This window comes from Strongylocentrotus purpuratus, unplaced genomic scaffold (genome assembly GCF_000002235.5).
Source record: "Strongylocentrotus purpuratus isolate Spur 01 unplaced genomic scaffold, Spur_5.0 spur5_scaffold_12, whole genome shotgun sequence".
Lineage (NCBI taxonomy): Eukaryota > Metazoa > Echinodermata > Echinoidea > Camarodonta > Strongylocentrotidae > Strongylocentrotus > Strongylocentrotus purpuratus.
The window spans coordinates 1,880,410-1,894,167 of NW_022145597.1; the positions used below are offsets into that span (position 1 = coordinate 1,880,410).

At 39.5% G+C, this 13,758-nt stretch overlaps 1 protein-coding gene across 1 annotated transcript; it reads left to right on the top strand.

The window, feature by feature from the left end:
- Window positions 1-274: 274 nt before the first annotated feature.
- Window positions 275-9,671, top strand: LOC105446829 (dnaJ homolog subfamily C member 3-like). Its single transcript, XM_030982516.1, has 3 exons — window positions 275-380; window positions 8,094-8,293; window positions 9,516-9,671. Exons 2-3 carry the CDS (start codon window positions 8,114-8,116, stop codon window positions 9,669-9,671), a joined length of 336 nt encoding a protein of 111 aa, XP_030838376.1. The 5' UTR covers window positions 275-380; window positions 8,094-8,113.
- The last annotated feature ends 4,087 nt before the right edge of the window (window positions 9,672-13,758 follow it).

The following is a 13,758-nucleotide window of genomic DNA, read 5'->3' on the forward strand; positions in this document are numbered from 1 at the left end:
AAAAAAAAAAAAAAAATGACCTCTTCCCCCCCCCCCCCCCGCTTATTCAGCGGCTGGCTGAGTCGTTGCGAAATTTTCGGCCCGATTTATAAATGTTAACCCCCCCCCCCCCCCCTTGAAAAAATCCTGCGTACGCGCCTGTGCATATACGTGCCCACCTTAAGGCTACCATTAACGATGAACAGATAGAAGACAATGTTAAACTTGTTAAGATGTCGGTAAAGATTTGGATTTTGGGTAGCTTAATTATGTTTTTTGTTTTTTTGTAGATGGAGAGGCAAAATCTGAATCAGAAGCTAAGAGATACGTGGAGACTGGAAACACTCGATTAGCTGCTGGTCAACTAGCTGATGCCCTGGCCCATTACAAGTTTGCAATATGTAATACACATTACCAATGATTGGCATTCCTGCTCCTTGCCCGAATGAAATGGGGTCCATATTCGCTATTCATAAGGACCGCTATTCATAATGACCACTATTCATAAGGACAGCTATCCGTAAGGACCGCTATTCATAATTTGAGAAGAGTTTCGCTATTCATAATACAAAGTCGGGGTCATTATTCATAGGGGTCCGTATTCATAATACGAGAAGATTAAAGACGATTAGCGTCCCTCATTTTGTATTATGGATAGCCGTTCTTACGAGTAGTGACCCCAATCGAAATTATGAAAGCGCCCCTTCATATTTATGAACAGTGGCCCTGATAAGTAATGACCCTCAGCGTGAATTATGAATAGCGACCCTCATCTCACATTATGAATAGCAGCTAGCTCTTATGACTAGCGAGGTTGCCCCCAATGAAATATGATGTGCTGTGAAATGTAAAATACAGTCACACCTGCTTCAGCGACCACCTAAAGAAAGACCGTCTTCCTATGAAGACCACATTCTATGTTTATGTTAAGCTTTTTTTTTTTAAAGTCCGTTTGTACCTAAGGAACCTGTTTAGTAAGACCATTTACCTATATGATATACCCCTGAACTACTCCTTGAGTAATTATCTGCTCTTCGAACTAAATAAAAGTGGCTTTAACATTCATATTTTCCAGATCAATGGTCTCAGCTATCCCAACGTGAATTTAAATCATTGGATGTAACTGATTTTCTGTTAACGGTTAATTCATATCTTTCTCCCTATGATGTTCACTAGGCGGTAGCTATTTACATTGTATTGTATTCAGAGTTGTAGGCTCATGCGGGATTGAAAAAAGTAATTTTTAGCCCATGCCACTATGCCTAACCCTTATATAGAAGCGACCCGGTGTTATAATATGTAAAAAGGGGACAAATCAGAGGTAAGACTGTCAGAGCAAAAAATGTCAGAGCAAAAAATGTCAGAGGTAAATGTTTTAAAACAAAAGCATCTTACAGGTTGCATATTGGCAATGCTTGTATATTCGTCTTATCGAGAATAAATAACAAAGGATTCTCTGCAGACAATATTTTAGCGATGCTTTCTTTTCTTATTTCTTTAATCTTTATTTACATTTCGACCTAAAATTGAGACTTTTTGCCCATTTATTGCCGAGGGGAGCAAGCAAAGCTTTAAAATTGTCAAACTTTTGTAATAAACATTGATGAGGGGAAAAAGCAAATCTGTGTCTTTTTAAAATGCTTTTTTTTGTGGTCATAATAGTCTTTGGTGGGATGAGCATGAAGATGGGTCTGATGACTGAATTTGTGGAATCATTGTGCGATCCTTGTAACTGATTCCTTGCTTTATCTCATTCAATCTTAATATTCTATGTATTTACTTCCTCAAATACCAAATAAACATTAAAACATTTTAATATATCGGAAAATATTAGGAATTCATATAATTATGCAAACCTGAACACAAAATATAAATTTCAAACTTATTGTCCACATTGTATAATTCCCAGGACATGTACGAAGTACTATACACAGTCATTTGTAAAATATAGGCCTATATTATGATATGGAAGAGGGAAATATTATACCCTAGCCCTGTAGCTAATGTCTCGACATTTTGTGATAACCTGCTGAGATACTATGAAGGCACTGATTTTTGCCCCGATATTTGTTTTTGTACCTCTGACAGTTTTACCTCTGAAAATTGTTACCTCTGACAATATTGCCTTTGACATTTTTACCTCTGACTTTTTTTACGTGGCACCATAGTATTTTAGGGAATTAAATCACCTAAATAAAAGAAATAGAAATAGATTTCTTTCCTACCTTGTCTCGTAGAAACACCTGTTGAGTACAGATACTTGGAACATATATTATATCACAAGTAGTAGTTCAAATATTGCACAGCACCCGTAGAAAGAATATGTAAGACCATGTACAAAGTAATGACGCTTCTTCGCGAATTAAGTAAAGAAAAAGAAACTTATAATCTCTATAAAGTAATAAGGCCTCAGAACCGAGTAGAGAAACAAGCGAAGAAATAGGACAAGAATTAAGATGAAGCTGAATTAGCTTTGCTGTAGATAGACTCTCTAGAATACGTGTGCTCTATATGAACAGCTCAGGAGAAGTGATGAAAATAGGTGTGGCAAATAAAGCAAGCAAGTGTAATGTACCTGTACAGTATAAGCTATACCAGTACATTAGGTGGTTGCACATCCCAACCCATAGGGTATGGAATGTGCTTGCCAGAGTAAGTATTTGTGGCACTCTAGTAATGCAACAGGTGTCACTAAAGAAATGAGTGACAATGGAATAAAAGGCTAGACTTCAAGCCACACAATAAAGACAAGACAATAATATTTACAAATGCAAAGTTCTCCAAAGGTCAAGTCACTACAGTAGCTCCCCTCTAGATTTGTTGTCGAATGAAAAGTAGCAACAAATCGATGAGGAAATATAGACCTACATGCATGTTGACTTGAAAATACGAAAATATGGTAATACTGTTGAAACACAGTAAGTTTAATATGCTTCACCCGACTTCGAAAAAATCCACGAACCTCACTGGCCATCGAACTTGACGACCAGACCTGGTCTTTCGAATCTCAGGAGTGTTCTGCTTCAGTGCAGGATCCAATGCTAACGGCGCAGGATCCAGTGCTAACGGAGCAGGATCCAGTGCTAACGGAGCAGGATCCAGTGCTAACGGAGCAGGATCCAGTGCTAAGTCTGCGGAGTTGGATTGCCGAGGGACTTGGATAGGTGGATCTTGACCCTTCTTAGATTGAGCAGGGAGATCTTGCTCCATGAAAGCTGGTTTAAGTCTCTCAACACTGACAGTTTCACGTTTACCATTGTAATCAATAGTAAAAAACTTGTCAGAGCGTTGAAGGACTCGAAAAGGCCCCCTGTAAGGAGGTTGAAGGGGCCCCTTGACTGCATCAACCCTCAAAAAGACGTGGGATGAGGAATGCAACTCTGGGTGTACCTGTGTAGGGGTAGCTCGTTGCTTGCGAGTAGGGGTGGGATGTAATTCACGCATCAGTCTCTTCAGTCTGTGGGCGTAATTAGCTGGATCGCCAGCAGAGTCAGTCTGTGAAGGAGACACAAATTGGGCCGGTAGCATGACCGTAGTACCAAAAACGAGTTCTGCTGCGGAACATCCCAGATCAGACTTGATAGCTGTACGTATACCCAGCAATACCAAGGGAAGGACCTCAGTCCAACGGACTGTGTTATGCGCCTTGAGAGAGGCTTTGAGTTGCCTATGAAAACGCTCAACAAGCCCATTGGCTGCTGGATGGTATGCTGTTGTGCGAATGCGTTTAGTGCCAAGAAGATTAGTGAGAGCAAGGAAGAGTGCTGACTCAAATTGTCTACCCCTGTCTGTAGTAAGAGTAGTTGGAGCACCAAACACCGCTACCCATCTGGCCACAAAAGTACGTGCTACAGTATCCGCAGTGATATCTGGGATAGGTATAGCTTCTGGCCATCTGGTGTAACGATCCACACAAGTAAGAAGGTACGTGTTACCCTCTGAAGTAGGAAGTGGGCCTACAAGATCGATGTGCACATGAGAGAAAACGCGCATCAGGTGAGGTAAAAGTGCCAAGTGGAACTTTTGTGTGTTTATGCACCTTGCATCTCTGGCATTCAAGACATGTTCTGGCCCATTTCCTGATATCATGATTAATACCAGGCCAAACGAAACGTTCCGTGATGAGCTTTTGAGTGGCCCTGATCCCAGGATGGGATAGTCCGTGGAGGGCGTCAAAAATAGCTCGTCTGTGTTTGACTGGAACAAGGGGTCTAGCAACACCTGTCGAAACATCACATAGCATGGTAGTAAGAGAACCAGGAAGCGATATAGACTTGAGCTGAAGCGAGGAGTCCTGTACCTCACTATCATCCTCCTGTTCTTTCGCAATGGCTGCAAAATCTATGACCGAGGATGAATCAACTCTGTCGATACACAGACGGGAGAGAGCGTCTGCTGCTGTGTTCTCCCTTCCTGCTATGTGGTGTATCTCAGATGTGTATTGGGATATGAAATCAAGCTGGCGGATTTCACGAGGTGAGTGTCGGTCAGGCTTTGAATTCAAAGCATGGGTGAGAGGTTTGTGATCCGTGTAGATGGTAAATGTGCGACCTTCAAGTAGATGTCGAAAGTGCTTTACACCGAGGTAGGCTGCTAACAGTTCCCGACCGAAAGTGCTGTACTTAGTCTCGGCAGGCTGTAGTCTCTTAGAAAAGAAAGCCAACGGTTGCCAAATACCATCTACCAGCTGTTGGATAGTTCCCCCAACTCCCACATCAGATGCATCAACCAACAGGCATAGAGGAACATCAATTCTAGGATGAACTAAAACTGCAGCGTTAGCTAACTGATCTTTAGCCTGATTGAAAGCAGAAAGTTCTTGTTCACCTAGGGTGATTGGTTGGTTCTTCTTCAATCTATTTTTCAACAGATCCGTGAGAGGCTGGAGTACTTCTGCACACCGCGGAATGAACCGTCTGTAGAAATTGATCAGCCCGAGGAACTCTCGTAGTTTGGTAAGTGATGTAGGTATCGGAAAATCACGGATGATCTTCACCTTGTCACTAAGTGGCTGTATTCCTTCCGAGTCAACTTTATGCCCTAGAAAGGACAGTAAAGGTACTCCGAACTGACACTTAGCGGGGTTGAGAATGATTCCATACTCTTGCAGGCGGTCAAAGAGTAAACGGAGATGTGTCTCGTGTTCGTCTTTGGTAGTACTAGCTACAAGAATATCGTCTAGGTAAACATAGACGAAAGGAAGACCGCGAGTGACATCATCCATCAATCTTTGGAATGTCTGAGCTGCATTGCGAAGGCCAAACGGCATCCTAACAAACTCGAATAATCCAAAAGGGGTGGTTATAGCTGTCTTGTGGATATCGCTAGGCTCGACTGGGATCTGATGATATGCCCTGATGAGATCAATCTTGGAAAAGATTGTCTTGCCACTAAGTGACGCAGAGAAATCTTGCAAATGAGGAATAGGGTATCTATCAGGAATAGTACGAGCATTAAGCATGCGATAATCTCCACAAGGTCGCCAGTCCCCTGGTGTCTTCTTCGGAACCATGTGCAAGGGACTTGACCAGTTGCTATCAGATTGTCTGATAATGCCGAGTTCAAGCATGTGTTCAAACTCTGCCTTGGCAATCTGCTGCCGATCTGGAGCAAGCCGACGAGGGCGAGCTGAAGCAGGTGCGCCTCGAGTTTGGATATGGTGGGTGGTTGTATGCTTGACTTCTGAGTGCTTGTACACTGGCCGGGTGATGTCAGGATACTCACGAAGAAGGGAGTGGAAACGCTCCGAAGTATCTTGCTTGACATACACCGGGCTAATGATGCCTGTGTATGTACCGACTCCCTGTACTGTAAGAGTGGTGGTGGTGTCTATCAGCCGTCGATGTTTGATGTCGACTAATAGTCCATAGTTATCAAGGAAATCGGCTCCCAAGATAGGTGTAGGTATGTCCGTGACAACAAAAATCCAACGAAAAACTCGCCGCAACCCCAGATCAAGAGTGAAAGATCTCTGGCCAAAAGTCTTAATGGGTGATTTTTTAACAGCTTGAAGTTGGATATTTTTTGCACTTACCATTGCCGATTTTCCTAACATGGAATGAGGGAAAATACTAACTTCGGCCCCAGTATCAACAAGAAAACGCGTGCCTGATTGTTTATCATGAACAAAGAAAAGGCGACTGGGTTGAATGGTGCCAAGTGAATTAGTCGCCGCTATTCCTTGGCGGGCCCGTTTCCCTGGACATATCCAGGGCGGCTTTGTCCTGCTGAGTATGAACAAGGACTTATGCACTTCTGGGCTCGTTTGCCATGCTTCCAGTGGTACCAACATTCAGCCCCAGCATGTTGTTGATGCCGACTCGGGCTACGGGAAGCTGATTGGCGAGGGCCGGAATTCTTCGGGCCTCGCTGTCGACTGCGACTTCTGCGGTCCTCCTGTATAGAACAAGTCAAGGCTTGCACCTGAGCAGCCAGTTGAGCAACCTGGGTAGAAAGTCGATGTACTTCACCAGAGTCATTGGGAGTAGCGCAAGCGTAAGTCTGCGCTGGCACTTCTTTAGGTAAGACATGAGAAATAGTAGGCGGACCAGCAACTTCAACAATTTTGTCGGCTAATGCCGCTAGCGCAACCAAGCTGACATCATCGCTTGTGGAAGCGAGAATCAACTGTACATTGGTTGGCAGGCGTTGCAAAAATAATTGCTTAAGTATACTAGTTTCCAAAGTATTAGAGCCTAATAATTGTTGCATTCTCCTAAGGAGTTGGGAGGGCGACCTATCGCCTAACTCTTCACTCGTCAGCAATTTGTTTAGACGCTTTTGCTCAGAGACAGAAGTTCGCTTAACCAGTGCTGCTTTTAGTATCTTGTACGGCTCTGTTTGGGGAGGGGCAATTAAAATATCGCGCACCTCAAGAGCTACCTCTGGTTGTAATGAGGCGACAACATAAGCAAACTTTGTAGACTCAACTGAGACACCTCTAGTTTGAAACTGAGCCTCAACCTGAGCAAACCAAATATCAGGATCATGTGCCCAAAATGGTGGAAGCTTTAAACTAACATATGAGACTTGAGGGGATGGCTCAGAAACCTCACTAGGTAATACATTGCTATCAGTATCAGGCATGATAATGACGATGACAAGGTAGATTAGATCAACAGAAGAAGAAAAATCTGGATCACGTCGGGGTCACCAGTTTAGGGAATTAAATCACCTAAATAAAAGAAATAGAAATAGATTTCTTTCCTACCTTGTCTCGTAGAAACACCTGTTGAGTACAGATACTTGGAACATATATTATATCACAAGTAGTAGTTCAAATATTGCACAGCACCCGTAGAAAGAATATGTAAGACCATGTACAAAGTAATGACGCTTCTTCGCGAATTAAGTAAAGAAAAAGAAACTTATAATCTCTATAAAGTAATAAGGCCTCAGAACCGAGTAGAGAAACAAGCGAAGAAATAGGACAAGAATTAAGATGAAGCTGAATTAGCTTTGCTGTAGATAGACTCTCTAGAATACGTGTGCTCTATATGAACAGCTCAGGAGAAGTGATGAAAATAGGTGTGGCAAATAAAGCAAGCAAGTGTAATGTACCTGTACAGTATAAGCTATACCAGTACATTAGGTGGTTGCACATCCCAACCCATAGGGTATGGAATGTGCTTGCCAGAGTAAGTATTTGTGGCACTCTAGTAATGCAACAGGTGTCACTAAAGAAATGAGTGACAATGGAATAAAAGGCTAGACTTCAAGCCACACAATAAAGACAAGACAATAATATTTACAAATGCAAAGTTCTCCAAAGGTCAAGTCACTACAGTATCATAATAATGGCGGCCAACCATTCCTATTCAGGAAGAATGATTCCTAATGTTTTGCCTTTCGAACCCTAGATTTTTTTTTCTTCTGAAAACTTCAGTGTAAAGAGTATACAAAATAGAATTTATTTCTAATTTGCCTTTGAAGCAGAAGTACATGTAGTTCAGATATTCTTTGCTGCGAAAGGTCGTCAGGTAGGCACACAACCATGGAATCGTGCATGGCTTAAGTCACGTTCAGTTTAATATGACTCGACAAAACCACAGCATTATCTTTTATATGACAGAGCCTTAAAGAAAGTGTTTTCTTCAATGTGTATGTACATCTAGACAATGATCCTAAGAACTACATGGCCTACTACAAGAGAGCCGATGTCTACCTGGCCCGGGGAAGTCCCAAACTAGCCCTTTCAGATCTGAAGAAAAGTATGACTCTCAAGCCAGACTTCACCCCTGCTCTCATCAGTCACGGGAATGTACTCTTCAAACTGGGACACCTCGCTAAAGCTAGGGAGGATTACGCTGCAGTGGTGAGACAAAAGATTGATTTTATCCTAATATTATTATAGCAATTAGCATCTAACAGCTAGTCTCCTTTGGCAAAACATTACATTTGGCTCTCTCCGTCCAGGTAAAGTAGATCAATTAGAAAGTAGTTTAGCCAATGCCGGGTTAAAATTATGTGTTTTTATTTTTTTGCTGTACGACTTCTTTCTGACCCACCTGGCATATTTCAAAGATACCATGTCCCTTTTGCAGCCAACATCAAATTTTGTAGAACTTTGCAGGAATTATAAATGTGTCATATCTGTAAAATTTAAACATTATGCCAGGAAACCCGTATACCTTCTAGATTTCACTGTTAGACACTATTAAGTGAGTGACTGACATTTTTTTTCTTTGGAAACAAAACGTTCGACCATTAGGTAAAAGGGTCTGAAAATCAGACTATTATTTAGGTGATTGCAATCAATTAAGTCGCTTCGACGAGTAATGGTCGTTATTTGTCCACTAAAAGCCATTTTCAAGCCCTTTCGTTTTGAGGGAAGTTCAAAATTAGTATAGTCTTTCAAATGCCGTTTTAACATTTTCATTTGTTTGGCCTGCAAATGGCACATAGTACCTTTAATCTGAATCACTTTTCAGGCGGGCTGTAAGTAATACAGACCACCTTATAATTTCGTTAAAATCGCCTTTATTATTATTATTTATCAGGTGGGCTGTTAGTAATACAGACCACCTTATAATTTGTTAAAATCGCCTTTATTTTATTAATAAAAAATAGAAAATAGGGACTTATATTATCAATATAAAGAAACAATTAGTGGATAGTGAGGCAATGGCGTCACAGACTCATAAGTGAGTTGCCAATTTGTCTTGTGACCTTCAAAGTTTTTCATGTTATCAAAAATTAATAATTTTCTTATTAGCTATCTCATTTTACTCAATTTTTTTTTTTTAATCAGTAATTTTCAAAAAAGTATATAAAATGTTCTCTCTGTAACTTGTGTTAATTTATTATTAGCGTTCCCAACACAAGCTATACTTTTCGCGTTTTCGCCTACTTCTGTCTTTGAATTATTTACCGTATACTCTATTTTAAAATCATTGTTACATGATAATTTACATAAACGTTGTGTTTCACATTGCACCATTGAGAAGGAAATGAATGTTAATAAATACAACAACAAAAAAATGGAGCTCAAAGATGTCAATGATTATTTTCTCTCCTTATTTTCTTTCTGCTTACAGTTGAAATACGATCCTTCAAATAAAGAGGCCGACAAGCAACTTGGAATGACTCGTACTCTTGAGGAGCGAATAACGTTAGGAGATCAACTGTTCCAATCAAATCAACACGAGCAAGCATTAGATGCCTACTCAGAAGTTATAATGGTAAGACAGTAGTTACATTTGTTAGGATCAAAATTGAAAAGTAAAATAAAGTTACACTTTCTGCAATTAGAAATGACTTGTACATCAGGAAACGAACAACAAAAGTAAATCTTTGATATTGATTATAATAATAATACTAGTATGCCATTCTTGTATCGCGGGGCGAGGGTCAAGGGGCTTAGCCCCCGGAAGCTCAGGGTTTTTAGGCATTAAATGACGGTCAAATAAGCATATTAAAATACCTTATTTGTGAAACTGGCTGGTCACTAATTGGCGGGGGTCCAGGGTCAGAGCCTTGGGAAACTCAGGGGTGTCAGGTATTTAATTACAATCAGATGAGCATCCAGGGGCCCTCTTTAGGGCACTTGGTATGGTCCAGGGGGTAGAGCCCCCGGAAGCTGAGAGGTTTTAGGTATTTAATGATAGTCAGATGAGCATCCAGGGGCCCGCCTTAGGGCCCTTGATGAGGTCCAAGGGGAAGAGCCCCTGGAAGCTCAGGGGTTTTAGGTATTTATTTACGGTCAGATGAGCATCCAGGGGCCAACCTTAGGGTTGGCCCTTTTCATATTAATTAATGATTTTCATATTAATTAATTAATATTTATATTCATATTTATTTCATTTCAAACAGAAAGGTATATACAAAGATATTACTTTTTTTGTTCATACATAATTCATTTTTTCAGTAAACTATACAAATAAAATTTGCACATAATAGAATTATTACAAGAAATTCTTAATTTCTGAGGAAATCTGGGGATCCCCTAAAAAGCAGTGCTTGTAGTTTGTGGATCCCCCCCCAAAAAAAAAAAATCAAATTTTGCAATATTACAAAACAACATAAAACCCCGAAACGAACACGGAGAAGTAAAACAGATAAGAAGGAAAAGGGAAGAGGGGGAAGAAGGACAAATCATGAACGAAAAAAGGTGGTTATAATTTATTGCATTTTACCCCGGTTCCCAACATAATTTTTTATTGTTGGGGACCGGGGTAAAAATTCAATAAATTATCAAAAATTATTGGATTTTCTGTGTTTTTTATACAATTATGGCAAATTATTATTTAATAAAATCTGAGAATGTATACTATTATCTAGATCTATTATTTTTAAATTCTTTTTAAAATAATTCCATAAGTTGGGGTAAAACAAAAATATTCCAACTTTATGAGCGACAGTGTATGATCATTCGAGAATACATATTGTCGTCTATTGGATACGTAACTCCTGAACCGCTCCAAGGCCTTCCCACGCACCCCATAATGAGAAAGTTTGAATAATAAGATGTCATGATTGATGGTGTCGAAGGCCTTGGAGAAGTCCAGGAAGATACCAACCAGGTGAGAGCATTTGTCTAAAGCATGCGCTACTTTGTCAATAAAATTCAATAAGGCATGTTCCGTATTATGTTTTTCTCTAAATCCAAACTGAAAGTTGGAAAAAATACTATGAGTTTTTAAAAAGTAAACAGTTCTACGATAAACAACTTTTTCTAGAATTGTCGACAAGGAGGATAATAAAGAGATTGGTCGATAATTACTCACATTCAACTTATCACCTTTTTTGTATAGGGGTATGACTTTTGCGATTTTCATATTATCTGGGACTTGTCCATTAAGTAACGATAGATTAAGAATGTGTACTTAAAGATATACAATTGAAGATATTACACCTTTTAGAATAAAATTATTAATATCATCATAGCCTGGACCCTTTTTGTTATTCAAATTAGATACAATTTCCATGATATCTTCTTTAACTATAGGAGTGAGAAAAATAGTATTGGGGTTGGGTGTACCTAGGTAATCAGAGAAATGTTTGGCTGAAGGAGGAATACCTTTAGCCAAGTTTGTCCCTATAGAGGAAAAAAGGTTGTTGAAAGTATTGGCTATGTTTTCAGGATCCTCGTCAATATCATTATTATACCTAATTTTAGTTATATATGATTTGTTATTGGATAAATTCATAGCTTGCTTTAAAATCTTCCATGTGTTATGAATATCGTTCTTATATAAAGATAACTGGTTCGTAAAGTATTTTTTTTTTGCTAATCGTATTGTTTTCGTTAAAATATTTTTTATTACTGGTGTATCTAGCTTTGGCCTGTTCAGTACCTTTCATTTTACATTTATAGTATACGTTATTGTTTCTGTTAATTGAACGTAAAAGTGATCTAGAAATCCATGGAAGTCTCGGTGATTTTTTGTAGGTAGTTCCTTTGTCTTTAACTTACACCCATCTGCATTGTCCTGAAAATAAATAAATGGAATAACAGCTTAGACCCCAATTGCTAATCATGCATTTTAACTGCATTATTTAAAAACTGTAAAAGTTTGTTGCTATTCTTCCCCCTAACATTCCTAATTTGAATAAAAATATTACGAATACGAATGACAGGTGTTAATTTGAATGATACAAATTACGCTTCGACAAGTGAATATTAATTTGAATGCTAGTTGAACAGTTTCTAAATTGAATGACAGATCTACGAAACCCTTCGACCAAAATCCTAAATTAAATACAAAAACTGGAAAATTGAATGATAATTGGCATGGCATACGCTACATTAGTTGAAGAATAATCATTCGCGAGATCTGTTGATGAAGGGTTAAATGAATGAAAAAGGTCATCATCATTTGAAGAATAGAATGGCATATCAGCTAACTGGGCCATTGAAGTACAGTCAAGATCTCAATATAACATTGCATTTTCGGCTTTGGGTTTGTAGCAATGAGCAAGCAATTGGGCGATAGAAGCGTCCTGCATGGAGACACAGTAACAACAGTGTTACATGTGGAAAAGTACAGATACAAAACTAGAAATGCAATCGTGTCACAACGATGTGCGTGCAATGACGCCGTGTTTCTACGTGTCGAACGAAAGAGCTTCTCTCGGACTATCCAGAGCAATTTGTACGAAGTCTTTAGCTTCTGTAATATTGGAGACAGGTAGGGCGAAAGAAAGGCCTCAATAGTGACCTTCATGGGATGGTAGTGACTATGCCTACGAAGTTTGAAAGAAATTGGGATAGGGGAAAGAACCTAGAAAGGGCTCGCAAGCACTGCGTGCAAAAACAAATGGGATTAGTTGCATGTTCGTCAAATCAATCAAGATCGTTCTAGAGGTCAAAAGCGTGAACCCGATTTGCCCCATAGACAATGCGTGTAATGCATGGGCGGAAAACGTACAGGATCTGTATTATGACCGGAGTTAAATTGTTTTTTCTCTCTCTCTTTATGTCTCTTTATGGGCCGTATTTGGTATCATTGGAAAGAAAATTTCATGGTTTTTATTGTAAACTACTCTCTTTTTTTTCTATGATAATCCTATCGAAACATGTGATGTAAAATAGATTTAAAGGACAAAATGGCGTCTTAAATGGCCCCCTTGACTACTTTCAAAATCCGGCCACGAGGTGCCCTGCGTATTGCATCTCGGAATGTCATTGCAAATTTTCAACGAAAAAAAAGATGTTTAGGGGGCGAAAAGTAGTCTGAAAAAATGACGTCATCGCCGATAAGTGTTATAATCGGGCGGAATTCGTATAGTGACCCTTGTTCAAAAGCGATTTACTCACAATTTTCAGTGTAAACATATACCATACTTGGTATCATTCGAAAGGGCACTTCATTGCGGTCAGTTTGACACCATTGTTATCTGCGCGCAATGTATTGCACGCATTAAACGCGCTATTACGTAATGCATAGTAAATTCATCATTTTTGGCGATTACTTTGCGCTAACATATTCGAATTTTACCAAACTTAGTAAACAGTTGTCACGTATATGGATACATATGTCTGCCAAGTTTCATTGATGTAGGTATAAAGATCGCCATTTTAGAGCAAGTTGAAGTTATTTCTCAATTTTCTTGAAAATGGCGAATTTGGAGGGCAATTTTCTCAAATTTGGTCAGTGATAGGGTATATAATTTTGTATATGGCTGGAAAGGGCATATCTTTAAGTATCTAAATCCAAAAAAGGGTACGGGTTTGCTAAGCCATTATGGAGATACGGCCACAGAGAGAAAGCCAATTCCCAGAACTTTAGAGGGCGCTATTTATGTTGTGCAAAGCCATTGGAGCGTGAAATTTAGCAT